The sequence below is a fragment of the Mobula birostris genome, chromosome 7 (genome assembly GCF_030028105.1).
Source record: "Mobula birostris isolate sMobBir1 chromosome 7, sMobBir1.hap1, whole genome shotgun sequence".
NCBI classification, from domain to species: Eukaryota; Metazoa; Chordata; class Chondrichthyes; order Myliobatiformes; family Myliobatidae; genus Mobula; species Mobula birostris.
Window position 1 is genome coordinate 135,770,681 of NC_092376.1, and position 21,758 is coordinate 135,792,438.

The 21,758-nt window shown below is 38.5% G+C and overlaps 1 protein-coding gene across 1 annotated transcript in view; it reads left to right on the forward strand.

Moving 5' to 3' along the window:
• The window catches only part of unc5a (unc-5 netrin receptor A), a 337,030-nt gene that overhangs the window by 230,030 nt on the left and 85,242 nt on the right, over window positions 1-21,758 (forward strand). Inside the window, exons 11-12 of the mRNA XM_072264606.1 lie at window positions 14,188-14,376; window positions 16,736-17,032. Of these exons, the coding sequence (XP_072120707.1) occupies window positions 14,188-14,376; window positions 16,736-17,032 (486 nt within the window). The remainder of the gene's footprint in view (window positions 1-14,187; window positions 14,377-16,735; window positions 17,033-21,758) is intronic.

Genomic DNA, 21,758 nt, shown 5'->3' on the forward strand with positions numbered 1-21,758 from the left:
CCCAATAAAATAAAGACCAACACCCAATGTGCAGAGAAAGGGGAAAAAAAAGACAAATCATGCAAACAGTACAATTGAGCAACAACATGCTGAATGAAATTGAGTCCTTAGACCCAACTCCTGGAGCAGCCCAGAGAAGGCCCAAGCTTTGGTATCAGTTCTTCATATTAGTAGGATGGATGGATATTAGCAGGGGTGTCTTCATAGCCATGGAGAGAGGAGCGAACATCGCAGGAGAGTGAATGAAGTCAGCTCCAATCCCAATGTCCTGTCTTTCCAGTATATCGTTTCAGTTGTTCAAACAGTGTATCGTACCTCACACTAGAACCCAGGCACTGCAGCAGCAAAGGGCTCCGGACCTAGAACATGCCGCCCAATGGCTCACTCTAGGCTCAGATTTCACCAGTCAGAAAAGGTTTTATTAGTTATGTTTTTAGTTGAACTTATTGCCTTTTAAACTACCAGTGATCTGTCACACATGTTCAGTGGTGCCATCTTAAACCAGAACTGCAGCAAATTAACTGAGAACCCACTTCTGTAATGGTAAACTATCTGAGGAAGAAACCATGGTGGATTATCTCTTCAGCTCTTTGACGGAAAATGATTAGCTATTCTTCGGCCTAATCTGCAGCACTAACAGGCAAGGTTCCATCATCATTATGAATGAAAATATTATTGAGATGTAGTTGTTCACTATGTGTTGTGTTGTATGATGTGGATGATCATGGTCCTTCCATGATCATGACTGATCTTGGCAAATTTTTCTACAGAAGTGGCTTGCCACAACCACCTTCTGGGCAGTGTCTTTACAAGACGGGTGACCCCAGCCATCATCAATACTCTTAAGAGGTTGTCTGTCTGGCATCAATGGTTGCATAACCAAGGCTTCTGATATGCACCAGCTGCTCATACGGCCATCCCCCACCTGCTCCCATGGCTTCATTTGGCCTTGATCAGTGTCTAAGCAGGTGCTACACCTTGCCCTAAGGTGACCTGCATGCTAGCAATGGGAAGAGGCACCTTACTCCACCTTTGCAAGAGATGTATCTTCACCCTGTCACCCCTGAGAGGTGGTAAGGTAGTTATTTTTCCACAAGAACAGATAGAAATTTTTATCTAATCGACTGACTATGGTATTTCTCATTTCTGTCTATTACATACTGTTTTTACTATTTAGCACACTTTGTTGTAGCTTTTCCAGCAAGGCATGTTATTTTTATGTGGTGATGGTCCTGGCATGGGTTTCTGCCCTTCTCATTGAACCATGGCTGATCCTGTGGATAGATTGTCAAGGTAGGCTGAGGGATATACCTGAACATATCACTCAGTCTAGCACAACTTGTAGTGGTGTACATTTCTGCTGCTGATGGTTCATAGCACTTTATAGATGCACAGGTTAGGGTGGTTAGGCATGTTTTGCATCTATCTCATTACACACAAATTTAATGCCAGACAAGGCAATTGTAAGCATCCTAATAGGACTTTGGTGGTTATGATTCATCTGCTACAGGAAGATTTATGAAAATGAGGTCAAATGAGCTGGTCCCTTCTTTTGGTTCACCCTGTCACACACCCCGCCTGGTAGCTTTAACTATCAAGGTTTGGTGAGTAGTGATGCTCCCAAGCCACTGTTAGTGATGAACTCTGATGTTCTCTGGTCTCAGTGCATTCAGGGACTTTTCTATTTTCAGTGTTTCTTTCACAATTCATTTTCACAATGGAATGTTGGTTTGTTAGCGCAAAGAGGTTTTATTCCCCATGTTTATTCTTAACATGAACTACTGTGGAGATGGAGCTAATGTTGTGGATCTTTAGGCTACACCTTCCCCCACTCCTTTTGCCACTGTGCCACCACCTGGCTGGAGGATCCATCCTACCAGAGAGAGATGGGATGTTCCAGGGGATTGTCAGAGAGGAATCTGGCTACTTGTATGTAAGGTATCATCCTGCAAATACAACAATGAATGATCTGTGGGATGATTCTTCCAATTTTTACACTAGTCTCCAATTGTTTGAGAAATATTTAGTAAAGTTGACTAGCAAAATTTTGCTTTGTCAAGGCCTTTTGTTCTGTTTGGTTTTATCTTTTTCGTAATATTTTAAAATAGTAGTCATTGTACAATTCTGAGCATTTCCATCAGTTTTTCAGAAAATTCTTTGTCTATTTCAGATTTCAACAACTGCAGCTTTTTGAGTTTCATTTACTGTTACATCCTTCCTTTACAATGGGAACAAATGTTTGTAAACGGTAAAGTCAGAGGTACTTTTGTTTAATTACATTGATTTGAGTTTTTTTTTAAGTTGTTCTGTCATTCTATTTTCTTTGTAAAATTATTTTAAAATGTACGAATATTTTTCATATTATCAGTATTTTAAATGTTTTTAGATATTTGAGAATTCCATTCATTCATTTGTTCATCGTGAACCATTTAGTGAGTGAGTTAGTAACTAGAGGTCAAAAATTCAACATTGTAGGGAAAAACGTTTCAAGGCGAGATAACATTTTGTTCTACATTTAAGGAGATACTGTGATCCCAAGTATTTTAGTGGAAAAGGTGCTAGGGTTCTATAAATGGAAGGTGGGCTGAACTTCTACAGCTGTACTCAGACACTAGGTGGTTTTTGTTTGGAATCTGAGACATCAGCCATCAGAAATTACGTGATGGATGGGTCTACACTTGATATTGGTTTAGGTTTCTTATTTTCACATGTAAAAAGATAAAGTGAAAAGCGTATCTTGTATACTGTCATACAGATCAGGTCAATGAAACACAGTCATTGAGGTAGAACAAAGTAAAACAATAACAAAACTGATTAAGATATATAAAGAAGTGAAGTGCGGGTAAACAATAAACTGCAAGATCATAATAAGAAGATTTTGAGGTCAAGAGTCCATCTTATCATACAAGAAGTCCACCAGGAGTCTGATAAGAGTGGGATACAAACTGTCATAAAACATAAGACATAGGTGTAGAATCAGGCCATTCGGCCCATCATGTCCGCTCCGCTATTCCATCATGACCAATTCATTATCTCTCTCAGCCTCATTCTCCTACCTTCTTCCCATAACTTTTGATGCTCTAATTAATCAAGGACCTATCAACCTCTAAATATTCAAGATTCATTTATTATCAAAGAGTGTATAAATTATACAACCTTGAGATTTGCTTGCTTGCAGGTAGCCACTAAGAAATATGAAGGAACTAAGTTAAAGAAAAAGAAGAAGAAAAATAAAAGTCCAACACTTGATGTGCAAGAGAAGAAAAAAAATCATGCATACAAAATATACGCAAAGACCTGGCCTGCTCAGTCATCTGTGGCAATGAATTCCACATACTCACCACCCACCAACCCTCTGACTAAAGAAAAAATCCCTCATCTCTATTCTAAAATGGGTGTCCCTCTATTCTGAGGCTGTGCCCGCTGGTCCTAGACTCCCTTACTATAGGAAACATTCTCTCCACATCCACTCTCTCTAGGCCTTTCAATATTCGATAGGTTTCAATGAGATCCCCACACCCAATCTTCTACACTCTAGTGAGTACAGGCCCAGAGCCATCAAACACTCCTCATATGTTAACCCTTTCATTCCTGGAATTATTCTTGTGAAAATCCTCTGGACTCTCTCTAATGCCAGCACATCTTTCCTAACATCAGAGAAACAATACTGCACATAATGCTCCAAGTGCAGTCTGACTAATGCCTTACAAAGCCTCAGCATTAGGTCCTTGCTTTTGTATTCTGGACCTCTCAAAATTAATGCTAACATTGTATTTGCATTCCTTACTCAACCTGCAAGTTAACATTTAGGGAACCCTGCACAAGGACTCCCAAGACCCTTTCCATACTTATTTTTAAATTTTCTCCCCATATAGAAAATAATCCACCCCTTTATTCCTTCTACGAAAGTGCAAGACCATGCACTTCCCTACACCATTTTCCATATACCGCTTCTTTGCCCATTCTTCCAACCTAAGTCCTTCTGCAGACACTCTGCTTCTCAACATTATCTGTCTCTCCACCTGTCTTCGTACTGTTTGCAAACATGACCACAAAGCCGTCAATTCTTGCATCCAAGTCAGTGACAAATAACGTGAAAAAAGTAGTTCCAAGACTGACCCCGGTGGCATACCACTAGTCACAGGCAGGCAACCAGAGATGGCCCCCCTTATACGGACTCTTTGCCTCCTGCTAGTCAGTCAATCTTTTTTCCATGAGAGTATCCTTTCTTCTGCCTCCCTCTGTTCTTAAAGAGTGTAATGACATTTGAAATTTTCCTGCTCTCCAGATCCATTCCAGAATTTAATGATTCTGGAAAGACCATTACTAATGCCCCCCACAATCTCTTCAGATACCTCTTTCGGAATCCTGGGGTGTAGTCCATCTGGTTCAGGTGACTTATCTACCTTCAGACCTTTCAGCTTCCCAAATACCCTCTCCTTGGTAATAGCAATGACACTTACTCCTGACCCCCGACACTCTCGCATTTCTGGCATTCTGCTTGTGTCTTCCACAGTGAAGACTGATGCAAAATTCTTAAGAAGTTGATCTGCCATTTATTTGTCACCTCTCCCACCCCGCCTCTCCAGTGTCGTTTTCTAGCAATCCACTCTTGGCTCCCTTTTACTCTTTATACATTACATCTGAAAAAAAAACTTTTTGTATCCTTTTTTATATTATTGGCTAGCTTATCTTCGTATTTAATCTTTTCTCTCATTATGGTTTTTTAAGTTGTTTTCTGTTAGTTTTTAAAAGCTTCCCAATCCTCAAACTTCCCACTAATTTTTGCTATAATATAAGGTCTTCACTTTTGCTTTTATGCTGTCTTTGACTTCCCTTGACAGCCTCAGTTGCCTCACCCTCCCTTTACAATACTTCTTCATCTTTGGTATGTATCTGTCCGGCACCTTCCAAATTGCCCCCTTCTCTCTTATATTTTGCCTTATTTGCCAGCTGCTCACATCTCTAAAATGGCTCCCATCACCTACTTCTGCACCCCAAAGGCATAACTAGTTGATGAGTATATTCAACTAAGAAATCTGAATCCTATCTATAAATAATCAATGTAATAACCTAGAGAATTGTTAGTATTGCATGTAACATGCATGTCTATTAGTAGTCATCAGTCATTGTGAGCTAAAACTCCCAACATCTGTCTCTCCAGATGTAATTAAATAAACTTCATTTTCACCAACTGAAGTGTTCACCGGTACTGAATAGTTGCCAGATGTGGTAATGAGAACATGAATGGGCATGCTAATGACTTTTCTCATTTGTCAATATAATTTAATTTTACTTCTCAAACACTACCATCTTGTTTCTTTAAAAGAGTGCAAATTCAACGTTTTTTAATTGACTTGTTAATGGATTTCCCTGGCCTTATTTTATTATAGAAAATTATAAACTTTAGAAAGTTCAAACCATTACTTTGAAAAGGCAAAATTATTTTTGCTTTCTTTTAGTTACATGACATAAAAAGTCAAATGGTTTGAATGATGAACCGATTTCAATTTTAATGGTGCAGAAATCGCTTAATTTCTTTTCCAGGTCATGTTAGCATGCCTAAGTTAATGGAGGAAAGAAAAGTATTGCAGAAAAATCAAGCCATTTCTTTGCGATTCCTAAAAAAACACTTTTTCCCCAAACTGTACAGGAAAGTAACAATGTTTTTGCTTTGCTCATGGATCTTTTAAACTAGTATAATGTTAACTTATTGCCCATTCTCACTTACTATTAGACTTCGATGGATCATTTCTGAACTGCTGCAGTTTTATACTAATATCCGTAAATGGGGTAAGGTATTTTACACACTGACAATTAAAGTGCAGTTATATATGTTTGAAGCTGGATGTTGAATGACTTTGACTCAGAGGTAATGGTGTTACCATTATATTTTTTCCCTAATGGTGTCATGCATGGTCTGTTAAGTGTTGTTAATAAAAGATCAATGACCAGGTCAATATTCAGCTCATTGACAAGGACATTGAAGAATGTTTATCCTGGATAATGTTGGGTTTCTTGATTCTTATTACGGTTGTTCTCATTTAACTGAATGGTGAACATTCCATTCACATTCCTAATGGGTTAAATCTTTATTTGAATTTCCTTATACAAGACGGCATTTGAGTAAATCTGCACTGCATGTTTCCTGAACTCTTATTATTCTTTTCAGAATTTGGAGCTAAACCTACACAACGTGGCTTTATTTAACCTTTATATTAGCTCGTCCTTCCTACTTTTTCTCTGTTGTACATTTTACATAATGAATCTGGAGTAAACTACACTTCCACATTACTTGATAGACCCCACATAATGTTACATGCTTTGAATCAGAACGTTTTCTGTTTGATTATGTGCATTGTAATGATAACCATCAATGTTATGTATGCTTTCAGTGATTTCATAAAATTATGCAGGAAATCTGAAAGTCTAATTCAATATCATGCTAACATCTGAGAAAAAAAAAATCCTTATTTTGTTTAAGTACTGTAAAGAGCACTTAGGAATATGAATTTTAAGAGAAACTCTCCACAATATAAAGACGTTCCAGTGACCAGGACTATGGAAGAGCTAATGTCAAGACATCTTTTCTACTAACCCACAAAGCCAAATGGGTCTTGGTTTTATTAGAGATTTAAAAAAAAAAGAGCAATCTTTCTGTATTGTGTTCCTTCAGTACTCAATTGATATGTGTATCCGAATAACAGTCAATAATGAACTCTGATCATTATTGAATTGTATTATAAGACCATAAGACAATAAGATAGAGGAGAAGAATTAGGCCATTTGGCCCATCGAGTCTGCTGTGCCATTTCATCTTGGCTGATGCAATATTCCTCTCAGCCCTAATCTCCTGCCTCCTCCCCATATCCCTTCATGCCCTGACCAATAAAGAACCTATCAACCTCCGCCTTAAATATAACCTCTGCCTCCACAGCTGCCTGTGACAATGAATTCCACAAATTCACATCTCTCTGGCTAAAGAAATTCCTCCTCATCTCCGTTCTAAAGGACATCCTTCTACTCTAAGGTTGTGGCCTTAGACTCTCCCACCATAGGAAACATCTGCTTCATATCCACTCTATCAAGGCCTTTCACCACTCTATAGATTTCAATTAGGTCACCCCTCATTCTTCTGAATTCTAGTGAATACAGAGCCAGAGCCATCAAATGCTCTTCATGAACCTCCTTTGAACTCTCTCCAGTTTTAGCATATCCTTAAACTGCTCACAATACCCCAAGTAAGGCCTCACCAGTGCTTAATAAAGTGTCAATGTTACATCCTTGCATTCCTCACCACAGACTCAACCTGTAAATTAACCTTTAGGGAATCCTGCACAAGGATTCCCAAGTCCCTTTGTGCCTTTTTTTTGTATTTTCTCTCTTTTTAGAAAATAATCAACCCTTTTATTCCTTCTACCAAAGTGCATGACCGTACACTTCCTGATACTATATTCTATTAGCCACTTCTTTGCCCATTCTCCTAATCTGTCTAAGTCCTTCTGTAGCCGCTCTACTTCCTCAAAACTATGTGCCCCTCCACCTATCTTCATATCATCTGAAACTTTGCAACAAATCCATCAATACCATCATCCAAATCATTGACATATAACAAAAAAAGTATCAATCCCAGCACAGAACCTTGTGGAACACCACCAGTCACTAGTAGCCAATCAGAAAAGGCTCCCTTTATTCCCACTCTTTACCTCCTGCCAATCAGCTACTACATTATCCATGCTAATTTTTTTTCTCTGTAATACCACAGACTCATAGCTTGTTAAGCAATCCAATGTGTGGTATCTTGTCAAAGGCCTTCTGTAAATCCAAGTACACAACATCACTGATTCTCCTTTGTCTATCCTGCTTGTTATTTCTTCAAAGAACTCAAACAGTTTTCTCAGGCAAGATTTCCCCTTGAGGAAACCATGCTGACTACAGCTTATTTTATCATGTACCTCCAAGTACCCTGAGACCTCCTTAATAATCGACTCCAACATCTTCCCAACCACTACGGTCAGATTAACTGGCCTATAGTTTCCTTTCTTCTGTCTCTCTCTTTTCTTAAAGAGTGGAGTGACATTTGCAATTTTCCTGTCTTCCGGAACCATTTCAGAATCTAGTGATTCTTGAAAGATCATTACTAAAGCCTCCACAATCTTTTCTGCCACCCCTTTTAGAACCCTGGTTTGTACACCATCTTGTCTAGGTGACTTATCTACCTTCAGACCTTTCAGTTTCCCAAGAACCTCCTCTCTAATAATGGTAACTTCACTCACTTCATGACCCCTGACACCTGGAACTTCCACCATACTGCTGGTGTCTTCCACTGTGAAAACTGATGCAATATACCTATTCTGTTTATCTGCCATTTCTTTGTCCCTCATTACTACCTCTCCAACATTATTTTCTAGCAGTCTTGCCTCTCTTTAATATTATTGGCTAGCTTACTTTCGTATTCCATATTTACCTTCTTAATGACTTTTTTAGTTGCCTTTGTTGGTTTTTAAGGACTTCTCACTACTTTCTGCTCTATTTTATGCCCTTTCTTTGGCTTTTTTTGTTGGCTTTGTCTTTGCCAAAGGTGATATCATACAGAAAAATGGCTTAGGGTCGACAGAGGTCATAAGCTACTTAGACAGAGAGGGTTTCTGCTACATTAATAGCTGCACTGCTTAAAAATATCATAGTGCCTTGGATTTTAATTATTATTTTCTTAGTAGTATGTTTCACTGACAATAATGTTGGCATAGCTCTGATAGGATATTAGGCCAAATTATGACTCTCTGTTACCTGTTCAACTGATTTCTAAAACTATATGCAAAATTCATTTTACTTGCTTAACCTCACTACCAAGAATCATGAAGTATATATTGCAAAGCTATATTAGTAAAGTGTGGTTTGGCTGTGTTTAGTTTTAAAAGCTACATTTAGTTACGAAAAGTTTTACTTGGCACTTAGATAATCGCTGTATATTTTAGTTTTACTTGTAGGTGGCATTTGAACTATTTTTTTTAAGGGCCTTACTATTTGAAGAATCTCTATAGTTTGTAAGAAGAAAAATACACAGAAAAAAACAAACTCTTAGGATGTAAGGTATAAAAGCTTGTAAAAAGCAAGTTAATGTTGCATGTACACCACTAAATGGCTTTAAAGGTGAGGACAAACATTTAAAATAATGACCAGGAACAAATATTAGACAGCTAGGAGTAATGAAATAAAGTAAAGTGGAACTGAAGGGCCAGATACACTTTATTACTGAGCACTCAGCTTTGTGGCAGGGATGTAACTCAATGCTAGTAATTTGAATGTGATTACTAAACTTAATTGATAAGAACATAGGAAACAGGAGCAGGAGTACAGTAGTTCATTTAGCTACCTGACCCTGCTTTGCCATTTGAAAAGATCATAGCCGATATATTTCAAAACAATTTGCATGCCTTATCTCCAATCGCTCAGTTCTTTTAATATCCAGAAGCCTATATAATTTATAATTGTAGTACAATTGCAGTAATTCATCATTACTATATTATTAAATCTTCTGGCAATGAAGGCCAACATATCAACATCTGTGTCTGTTCTCTCTGTGATTCCCTTGTCTGTTCATCTCTCCCTGTTGATTTTCCTCCTGACATTTACCCCTGCAAGAAGAAGAAGCACAGCACGAGTCCATTCATCTCTTCCTTCACTTCCACCAGTCCTTCCAAGTGAGGCTACACTTCATCTGCATGTCTGTTGGGGTTACCGATTGTATCTTCTGCTCCTGGTGCAGCATCCACTACATCAGTGAGACGCAATGTAGATTCGGGGACTGTTTAATCAAACACCTTCACTCTGACTGCAATAGGCAGGATTTTCTGGTGGCCAACCACTTTAATTCCAATCCCCATTCAAATTCTGACATGTCAATCCTTGGTCTCCTCTACTGCAATGATGAGACCACTCTCAGTTTGGAGGAGCAACATCTTATATTCCATCTGGGTAGCCTCCAATTTGATGGAATGAACATTGATTTTTCTAACTTACATTATTTTTCCCCTTCCCCCTTCGCCCTTTGTCCATTCCCCACTCTGGCTCCCCTATTACCTCTTCTACTCTCCTCACCTATCTATCACCTCCCCCGGTGCCCCTCCTCCTTCCTTTCTTCCATGGCCCACTCACCTCTCCTATCAGATTATTTCTTCTTCAGTTCTTTACCATTTCATCTATCACATCCCAGCTTCTCACTTCATCCTCCCTCCCACGCCCACCTGCCTTCCAACTCACCTGGTTTCACTTATCACCTTCTAGCTTGCAATACTTACCCTCTCCCACCTTCTTATTCTGGCTTCTTCCCCCTTCCATTCTAGCCCTAATGAAGGGTCTTGGCCCAAAACGTTGACAGCTTGATCCTTTCCACAGATGCTGCCTGACCGCCTGAGTTCCTCCAGCATTTTGTATGAGTTACTCTGGGATTTCCAGCATTTGCAGAATCTTTTGTGTTTACCTGGTGGAAATACTTTTGTTTTCCTTGCTCATCTCTGGGCAAAATTTCTGTACCTCCTTGCCCACCAGCACTTTGAAAATATATTACAACAGATCCAGAAGGCAATTACTCACCAACGTCACAAGGACAATTATTTAATGATGATTCTCCGCCATACCCACATTCCTTAAGTAAATAAAAGTCAAGGAGAAACAATATTCTCCTTTTGTTGCAGTCACCAATCCTACCTTCCCTCTGCTACTGATCACTACCTGCTCGGGTATTATTTCTAAATGCAGGCACAGAATCAGACTTGCAGTATTATCTCTGTTTTATATGACATGGAATTTGTTGTTTTGCTGCAGCAGTACAGTGCAAAGAAATAAATTACTATAAATTGTAAAAAGCAGGATTAATGAGATTGTGTTGGTGGATGGTCCAGAAATCTGATGGCGGAGGGGAAGAAGCCATTTTTGAATTGTTCTGCATGAGCCTCAGGCTCCTATACCTCCTCCCTGATGGTAGTAACGAGAAGAAGTGAGGATCCTTAACGACAGATGCAACCTTCTTGAGGAAACACCTTTTGAAGATGTCGTCAAGGATGGGGAAGGTTGTGCCCATGATGGAGCTGCCTAAATCTGTAACCCTTAGTATCCTCTTGCAATCCAGTGCATTGAAGATTCCATACAAGGCTGTAATGCAACCAGTCAGAATATGCTCCACCGTACATCTATAGAAATTTGCAAGGTTCTTCAGTGACATTCCAGATCTATTTAAATTCCCAATGAAGTAGAGCTGCTTGCATGCCTTCTTCATGATTGCATCAATGTGTTGGGCCCAGGACAGGTCCTCCAAGATGTTGACACCCAGGAACTTAAAGCTGCTCACACTTTCCATGCTAACGCATCAATGAAGACTGTATGTTTTCCCAACTTTCCCTTCCTGAATTCCACAATGAATTTTTTGGTCTTGCTGACACTGAGGGCAAGGTTAATAGTTAAACCACATTTATCCTTCATTTTGAGTTTGATCAGGTCAATAAATTCCCAAAATCATTACAGCCTGGATCCAAACAAGGACAAAAGAGCTGCATTTAAGAACATAAGAATATAAGATATAGGAACAGGAGTAGGCCATCTGGCCCATTGAGCCTGCTCTACCAATTAATAACATCTGGCCATGGATTCCCACTTCCCATTCCCAAAGAACATATTTTTCCAAGGCTGCCTGTACTCTCATGATGTGGCCAAATGCAGAATGGTGAAGCAACACTTTGTATTCCATTTGGGTAGTCTCAACCCTGATGGTATCAACATCAATTTCTCTAACTTGTGGTAACTACTCTGCTCTCTTCCACACCACTCCCTCTCCCCCAATTTTGTTTTCCCTCACTCTGGTAATGTTTTAATCCCTTCTCTTCCCTCTCCCCGCCCCCCCGGCTTCTCCTCCCTGCTGTCATGACCTGGCCGTATCTTCCCCTCCCCTTCTCTTCCCCCCCAATCTCCTCCCCTGCTGTCATGACCCGCCCATCTCTTGCCTCAGTTCCCCATTTCATTCCCTTTAATCCATACTCTACTGGCCTCTCCTTCAGCCCTTTACATCTACTATCCACTATCACCTCTTCATTTCCCACATCACTTCCTTTGATCCCATTTTCTTTCCACCCACCCATCTACCATTCCTCTCACCTGAACTCAACTATCACCTGCCAGCTTGTACTCCACCACCCTCCCCCACCCCAATATCTTCTTATTCTGGCTTGTACTCTCTTCCTTTCCGGTCTGGTGAAGGGTCTCGATCTGAAATATTGAATGTTTTTACCCTCCATAGTTGCTCCCTGACTTGCTGAGTTCCTCCAGCATTTTGTGTGTGTCACTCTATTGTTAATTATGTTGCATGTAGCTACATGTACAAATACATGGTGATTAGCAAAAGTCAATGTGGTTTTGTGAAAGGAAAAATATTTTTGACCAAGTTATTGATCTTTGAGGAAGTAACAGGTGCTGTGTTAAAGAGGACTTGGAACTTGAACAATGTTTATATTTCTGGAAGGTATTCAATAAGCTGCTGCACTGAATAATGACTCATGATGTAGGAGTTAATACACTGGGCATGGATAGAAAATTGGCAGGCAAACAGGAAATGAAAAGTAGGCGTAAATTGATGTGTTTCTTTTGTTTGGCAATATATAATGACTGGCGCGCTGCAGGGATTGGTTTTGGGGCTAATCCTTTTACAATGACGTTAATAACTTAAAATACAGGCACCCATGGTATAGTTGCTTAACACAAAGATAAGTACATTGTTAAGAGGGCATAAGGAGACCCTAAAAGGATGCAAGTAGATTTTATAACTGGCTAACAATTTAGCTAAAGGAATATAATGTGAAATTGTTCAATTTGACAGAACAACAGGAAAAAAGCTTGTTACTTAAATGCTTGAAGATTGCACAGCTCTGACATACAGAGTGCAATATTCACAGACTCATATAGGTATAAAAAGTAATTAAGAAAGCCAAAAAAAATCTTATTGTTTGTTGTTACAGGAATTAAATATAAAATTAGGAGATTATACTTCATTTACATAGGACACTAGTAAGACCACATTGGATTACAGTACTGTGTACACATTGGTTTCCTTGATAAGTAAAGACATTAATAGCTTCAACCAGTTCATATAATGTTTACTAGACTAATACCTAAAATGAGTGTGGTATCTTATGAAGAATGATTGGTCACGCTAGGGTGGAATTTAGAATAGTGTCTTTGAACATTTTAAATCAGAAGGTTGATAGGTACTTAATAAGCAAATGGTTGGAGAGTAATGTAGAGTTGAGGTTTCAATCATATTAGTCAGTCTCAAACTTGTTATATGACACAACAGGCTCAAAGTGTTGAGTGGACCATTTCTGTTCCTAATTTATCTCCTCATATTTGGAATTTGTCAGTAAAATACGCATAAAGCAAGACCATGGCAACAATCAGACATGAGGTAATAAGAGACTGGAAACATTTGGGCTCTACACATGTCAGGGAAGGTCCATTTCCACTTGGAAGGAAACAAGTAGCATGACAACACATAATTTTTCCTCTTAGGCCGCATGCCATGACCTATACTCAGTTAAACTCCCACAGGTTAATTGTGCCTTGCAATTCCAGCTCATGTGGTATATTGCTCTCCAATTTCTCCTCCAATGCATTTCATGGTCTTCAAATAAAATGTGAATGGCTCTTTTTAAATATTTCTCATTTTCAGCATGTATAATGTCTTTCTTTTCAGGTAGTCATTGCACAATCTAATGTTAACTAATTGGAATTTGATGATCTATTCGTACCAGTATCAATGTGACACCATTAAAAATTAAATGCTCAAATTTAAATCCATAATGAGAAGACTATTATTTCTGAAAATGACTTACTTCAACTGAATTGCTAACATTATCAGTATCTTTAGAGATGATCATTTCTATTCTATTTTTAAATTTTATTTTCTATCCAATAAAACGTAGTTAGGGATTTAGAAGACTGCAGCTCATTTAGCTTAATAAAGGATTGCAGTTGACAATCAGGTAGGATATCCTGAGCTTGTAAGTAAGTTGAATTCTAATTTTTTGCATTGGTTAATTTTGATTCTGAATTCTCGCTGTAATGAACAGGAAATTATCTCATATTTTCTGATGCATTATATGTATTCAGTGACTGTTCAAGTATGTTTTGTTCTTCCAGGTTCTGCATTGCCAGCGGAAGTGGCCCTGTATACTGGTGTTGCAGCAGTAGCTGTATGCCTCACATTATTGCTTGTTGTCATAATACTTGTGTATCGAAAGAAACAGCAGGACTTCGATTCTGATGTCACTGACTCCTCAATTTTAACAACGGGATTCCAACCTGTGAACATTAAAACGCCTAAGCAAGGTTAGTTATTACAGTTTTCTCCCAGAAAAGATTTTTTGAAAAACTTTACAATTGGGAAAATATAAGGAAGCAAAACACAAAATAAGTTAAGAGGACAAGTATAAACAAATCGGTGTAATATCCTAAATTCAGTATAAATACTCAATCCTTTCCTATCCTGACTGCACAGATCTTCCTGCTACTTGTTCAGGTGTATCAATTAGCCAGTAGAGCATATCAGAAACAGAACTTGAAGAATTCTAAGATTTTCTCCGAAATGGAAGTCTTTGACATTTTTATTTATTTTCACGATGTCTACATCAATGACAGCTTCTGCATTTTTGCCTATGTCAATCCCATTGAGAGGGATAATAAGTCTGCCCCTTGAACTCTGATACTCTCCATCTTGTTGCCGCTTTACTCAGTTAATAAATTAGAAAGTTTACAATCATAGAGATACAACTAGAGAGAGATTTGGAATGATATAAGCCCAATCCATTGAACGTGGTTAGAATATATTATTTTAATTTTAGAGATACATCCGGAAGAGGCCCTTCTGGCCGTTCAAACAATGCCACCTAGTAATCCCTGATTTAAACCTAGCCTAATCATGGGATAAATTCCAGTGACCAATTAACCTACTAACTAGTATCTCTTTGGACTCTGGGAGGAAACCAGAACACCCAGAGAAAACCAACACATTCTATGGGGAGGATGTACAAACTCCTTACAGAGGTCACCGGGATTGATCTCCGAACTCCAACGCTCCGAGCTGTAATAGTGTTGCGCTGACTGCTATGTTACGGTGGCTCCCAAATATGGGGCCCCAGGCTTCATTAGTAAAAGCAAAGAGCACAAGAGAGAAAAAAGACATTATGAACATTGATACAGAAGTTTTGCTTCCAATTCTGGTCACCACATTGTAGGATGGATTTAAAAGTTTTAGAAAATCTGCAGAGATTACCAAAATGATCTCACAGATGAATCTTTAATTAAATGTTAGGTAAGGGAAGATGTGGTTATTCTCTGTGGAATAAATAAAATTGTAAAAGTTCTAATAAATGTATTAAAATATAGGTAGAGTAGATAGAACTAAACTAATTCTATTAGATGAGGGGTTAATAATCAGGGGATGCAGAATGAAGACTACTGGCAAATAACCTAAAGTAACATTTTTTATTTTACATGACTAGTGGTGAGAATCTGTAGTGACTGCCAGGAATAACAGTGGATATAGATTCAATTGTAGCATTCAAAAGGAAACTAGCTAAGTATCCAAAAAGAAAAAAAAAATGAGGGCAATGGAGAAAATCCAGTACAGGATTGGCATTCTGTCTTTGTCCCTGCTTTGTAATTCTGTGATTACATATAGTCTCAAAGCTGTTCCATAAAACCTTTGCAAGAACAAAGTTTTTTAATTTGCATTTCAAACTTCAATTTATCAAAAATGCTTACTCTGATGAACCAAGCAACAACTTTAGATTATGTGGTCTTGCTCGGGTGCCCAGCCTTATGTTCAGTGATACCAAATGTATTGGTGGGTTAAGTGGATCATTATGGCTGATTTAACAATCTTGTACTTTTTTTAAAATATATTTACATATATTAGTTAAGAACTTTTTTCTAAAGATTGAATTACTAAATTTTAAATAAATCAGTAAAGACCTAAGATCCAGTCGATAATCACATCATTTGCCCTGATTGGTCCACCATGGAAACTTACCTGTTGCCGGAGACGTTGGATAGATCTGGAAATCAATTTTCTCAACTGTATGTGAAATAGAAGCAATGATTGATATCTCTGTTTCAAAATGCAAGTATAACGTGAAGTATGGTAACGTTATTACCATGCCTAGATTTCTACAGAGAATTTGGCTATCTATTCGTATGTAAACATTGTTCATACAATTAGGGTGGCATTGTAGCGTAGCGGTTATTGTCACACCTTATAGAGCCAGCATCTCAGCTTCAATAAATGCTGCTATCTGTAAAGAGTTTGTACTTTCTTCCTGAAACAGCATGGATTCCTCTGGGTGCTCTGTTTTCCTCTCACATTCCAGAGATGTATGGGTTGATAGATTAATTGGCCATGTGGATGTATTTGGGACATTGGACCAGAAGGGTCTGTTACTGTACTGTATCTCGAAATAACTAAATAAATAAATACATTTTACAGACCACCATTCTATGTGATTTAATTGGTTCACTGCTCATCTGAATGATTATGCCCAAATTTCTAATAATTAAAATGTTTGAATCAAGATGTATGCAGGGATAATTCTGAGAACATACAATATTATACTGATGTGAAAACAATGAATAGTAATCCTTGAAATGCAGAATATTTTTCACTGTGGCTTGTCTGTTTTCATTCTGATAGATAACTCCCATTTGCTTACAATCCAGCCTGACCTCACAAGCACATCAACATTCCAAGGGTCCATCCGTTCACGACAGGATATTTCAGACAAGATTCCAATGACTAACTCCCCACTTCTGGATCCACTTGCAAGTGAAAGACATACGTTACGTAATGGTACAGCAATTTCCAACACTTCCAACTTTATGGAGAGGCTTTCGATGCAAACGAGCACCAGATCATTATTGAGGGATGCTTCAAATACTGCATTTGGAACATTTAATTTTTTAGGTGGTCGCCTAACCATTCCTAGCAGAGGTAAGTGAAATTTCAATCAACAGCTAATAGCCATTAAAGTGTCACTGTGTAACATCAATCCACATTACTCTTACTGTGTCACAAATGTGGTTAGTTCTAAAACTTTTCCATATTACAATTACAGAAACATTGTAACACTGCTGCTTACAGAAAAGTATGCAATATACATAAATTAATTGAAAAAGTATTCTGCAGCATACCAAGAGTAGACTTTCTCCTTTTCTTTGAGGAAAGCATGATTGAGATTGACAATCTGATCATGTGTCAATAAAGAATTAGTAACGGACTGCAGCTTGTTATTATATATTTTACTTCTGCTACTTTTTCTGGAATCCTACATTATCATTGCAAGGTGGTTGTGGTACAGTAATACTACATTTTGTACAGATGCTATTCTATGGAATTGCTTGCTCTTTCTCCTAACTTCCCTGGATTAGTGAAATTAACTACAAAACTTCCTTGAAGAAAATCCAAATAACCTGCTTAAAGCAACTTTGTGCGGTTTCCTGACTCATTTTGCAGAAGTTTCGAGTGCTGCTAGGATAGACGAATATCAAAAACATTGAAGATTGTGTTCTTCTGATTGAGATGATAGACATGTCCTGAGCCACCACTTGGCATGACTCTCTAACAGAACCTGAGGCAGAAAGTATTCCAACTGTGGCATGCATGGAATTATATTTAGTCTGTAAACTTACTTTGATTAGGCCTACATGTTTAATAGACAACTGTCTCCTCTAGGACTATTATACATACCTCAAACTACCCTCACCAGTTCCTTATTTTTGCCTTTTTCTTAACATAGAAACAATAGATTTCATTTAAGATGTGAATATTTCCACTTATTGTGTGCAGTTTTGGTCCCCTAATCTGAGGAAAGACATTCTTGCCATAGAGGGAGTACAAAGAAGGTTCACTAGATTGATTCCTGGGATGGCAGCACTTTCATATGGTGAAAGACTGGATCAACTAGGCTTATACTCATTGGAATTTAGAAGATTGAGGAGGGATCTGATTGAAACATATAAAATCCTAAAGGGATTGGACAGGCTAGATGCAGGAAGATTGTTCCCGATGTTGGGGAAGTCCAGAACGAGGGGTCACAGTTTGAGGATAAAGGGGAAGCCTTTTAGGACCGAGATTAGGAAAAACTTCTTCACACAGAGAGTGGTGAATCTGTGGAATTCTCTGCCACAGGAAACAGTTGAGGCCAGTTCATTGGCTATATTTAAGAGGGAGTTAGATATGGCCCTTGTGGATAAAGGGATCAGGGGGTATGGAGGGAAGGCTGGTACAGGGTTCTGAGTTGGATGATCAGTCATGATCATACTGAATGGTGGTGTAGGCTCGAAGGGCTGAATGGCCTACTCCTGCACCTATTTTCTATGTTTCTATGTTTCTATATGGTGTACATTTTACAGAGATGAATAAAACCATCAACTGATGATCTCCAAAATACCAAATGGTACAATAAAAATCTTCACAGATTAATGCTGTTTTAAATTACAGCAAATTATTTATATTCAGTGTTTGCCTTGTGTTTACATTATTATATCTCCATCTGCCACTTAAGTCTGGCAGTTTAATAAAGTAATGGGTTTGGAGCAGATGTTAGCATCAGATATAGGAACCATGTAAACTCAAAACCATTAAAATACTATAAACCTCAAACATTAATGGCCATAATATTCTGATAATACATAATGGACAGACAGCTCCCTCAATTTATTATTCCTAAAAACACTTTTTTTATTTCCTAAATTAACACAACATAGAATCTAAACTAAAATACTGTTATCAGTAATCAATGGATCCCTGTGACTCATACTGGTTATAAAAGAACATACTACTTGCCCAGGGACACCCAAGTGTGAATAGAGCCCTACTTTCAGGGTAGGTAATCGGACTAAGCCAAACAATCCCTCAGCTGCCCACTGCCTGGTACAGTGAATGACTACCCTAGGCTAAGCCCAGAAGCAGCTCAACAAGGAGGTTCCTTCTCTAGCCCAATCTTCTCCTTGTCAGGTTTTGGTAGAAGGTCTGTCAATCCAAACAATTGAGGGTGAGCAGACTTCTAGCTAAACTCTTATAAATCTGGATTGATTCCAGATTTCTGTGGCCTTTAATCACATGGGCCATATACTTAAAACCAATTAGGTCACAAAAGAACAATGAAAATTACGCGAAGTTTTTTTTCAGCATTTACAGTAAGATCATTTAATTTGTGGTAAATCATTGTTTACATGAGTCTCATTTGTGCTATCTGCAAAGTCATTTTAAAATCACAGTCATAGAGCACTAGAGCACTGAAATAAACTCTTCGGCCCATCTAGTCTGTGCTGAATGGTTATTCTGCTTAGTCCCATTGACTTGCACCTGAATTTCAGCCCTCCATTCCCTTCCCATTCATGTCCTTATCCAAACTTCTCTTAAATGTTGCAATCAAATCTGCATCCAACACTTCCACTGGCAGCTCATTCCACATTCACAACTCCTCTTGCTGAAGAAGATGCCCCTCAGGTTCCTCTTAAATATTTCACCTTTCACCCTTAACCTATGATTTTTAGTTTAGTCTCACTTAACCTCAAAAGCCTGCTTGCATTTACCCTATCTATACCCCTTGAGAAAAAGAGGAAGCAGGTTTAAATATTTTGTGTAAATTAGAATGATTGTTTGCACCTGTTCTGGAAAATAATGGTGCTTCCAGCTAGAACATGCAATGAAAGGAAAAAAAAACTACACTTTTGCCAATACCCACAGTGTTTGATGACCCTGTGATCTCCGTCTTGGAGGCCAACATTAGAACATCCTTCAAGGGGGTGAACCCTGGCAAGGCATCAGGTCCCGATAGTATACCTGGCAGGGTACTGAAAACCTGTGCCAACCAACTGGCTGGAGTGTTCAAGGATATGTTCAACCTCTCACTGCTGCAGTCTGGTATTGCCACCTGCATCAAAAGGGCAGCAATAATACTGGTGCCCAAAGTAGAGCAGGGTAACATTCACATCTACTGTGATGAAGTGCTTTATGAAATTGGTCATGTCTAGAATTAACCCCTGCCTGCCTGCTGCAATTTGCTGACTGCTGCAACAGGTCTAGAATGGATACAATCTAATTGACTCTCCACTGGGCTTTAGACCATCAGCAATGGTCAAGCTGTTTAACGATTACAGCTTGGCATTCAACATCATCATCTCCACAGTACTAACCAGCAAGCTTCAAAACCTGGGCCCCTGCTCCTCCTCCTCCTCACTGACAATCAATAGATCACCAACTGCTCTACATTCTTTACGCTCATGACTGTGATCTCAGATGGTATCGAGGACGTGTATAGAGGTGAAATAGATCAGCTGATCAAGTGGTCTTGTAATAACAACCTTGCACTCAATGACAGCAAGAACAAGGAATTGATTATAAACTTCAGGAAGCAGATGTCAGGAGACCATGCATTAATCCTCGTTGAGGGGTAAGTGGTGGAAAGGGTAACCAGTTTCAAGTTCCTGAGCATCAACATCTCCGAAGATCTATCCTGGGCCTAACATACTGATGCAATGATGATGAAGACACATCAGCGGTTATACTTAATTAGGAGTTTGAGCAGATTCAGTATGTCACCAAAAATTCCTACAGATGTACCATGGAGAGCATTCTGAATGGTTGCATCACGGTCTGGGATGGAAACACTAATACACAGGATCATAAAAGGCTTCGGAGAGCCATAGACACTGCCAGCTCCATCAGGAGGCATAAACCTTCCTCCCCCACCACCACCATTGAGAACATCTTCAAAGACAATGCCTCAAGAACACAGCATCCATCGTGTAGGAGCTTCACCATCCTTCATATTACAGTCATCAGAGAGAAGGTACAGAAGCCTGGAGACCCACTCTGAAATGTTTTAGGAGAAGCTTTTCCCCCTCTGCCATCAGATTTCTGAACTGTTCCTAAACATTCGCTTTTGATCTATTTTTCTAACTGTCTGTCCATCTACCTATTTATATTATTGTAACTTACAGTATTTGTCATGCCTGAACTCTACTGATGCCACAAAGCAAGAAATTTCATGACATATGTCAGTGACAATACACCTAATTGTGATTCTGATTCTGCTTCTGAAACACAAGGTAAGTAATTTCTTGATGCAAACCAAGTCACGCTGTCAGTTAAGATTATTGAAAAAACCAAATCAGGAAAATCTAATATTGTTCTACCAAAATATTTTTAGTTCACAATGTCAATAGTTTAAGCATATTCTGAGGCATTTAATTAGTGTTATATTGACATGAAATATTCTTGTACAAACATTCTTTCATTTTAAATGATAGACTGCAACTTTCCTTATTAATAATAATAATAATTACACTTGCATTTTCAAATTCTGTTGAGGACTCTTGTTTTAACTTTATTGCTTGAATAATTAAACAGGTAAATGTGAATCAGATATATAACACTTTAGAAAGATGTTATTTTCCATGAAGCAGAAATGAACTAATTCAGTAGCATGGAAAGGATTCTTGTAAGAAACCATGAAAGATAGCTTTGGGTATATGGATATTTCTTGGTATTCAAAAATCTATTATGTTGAGTGATTTTTTTTCAAACAGGGTTCCTCATTTTCTTTTGAAAGTTGAAACTTGAGCGGAAAATCAATCCAGCATAAGCTCCCTTTGAAAGATGCAGAAGTGACATAAATTATAACTAGTGGGAACAATTGGAAGGAAGTGGA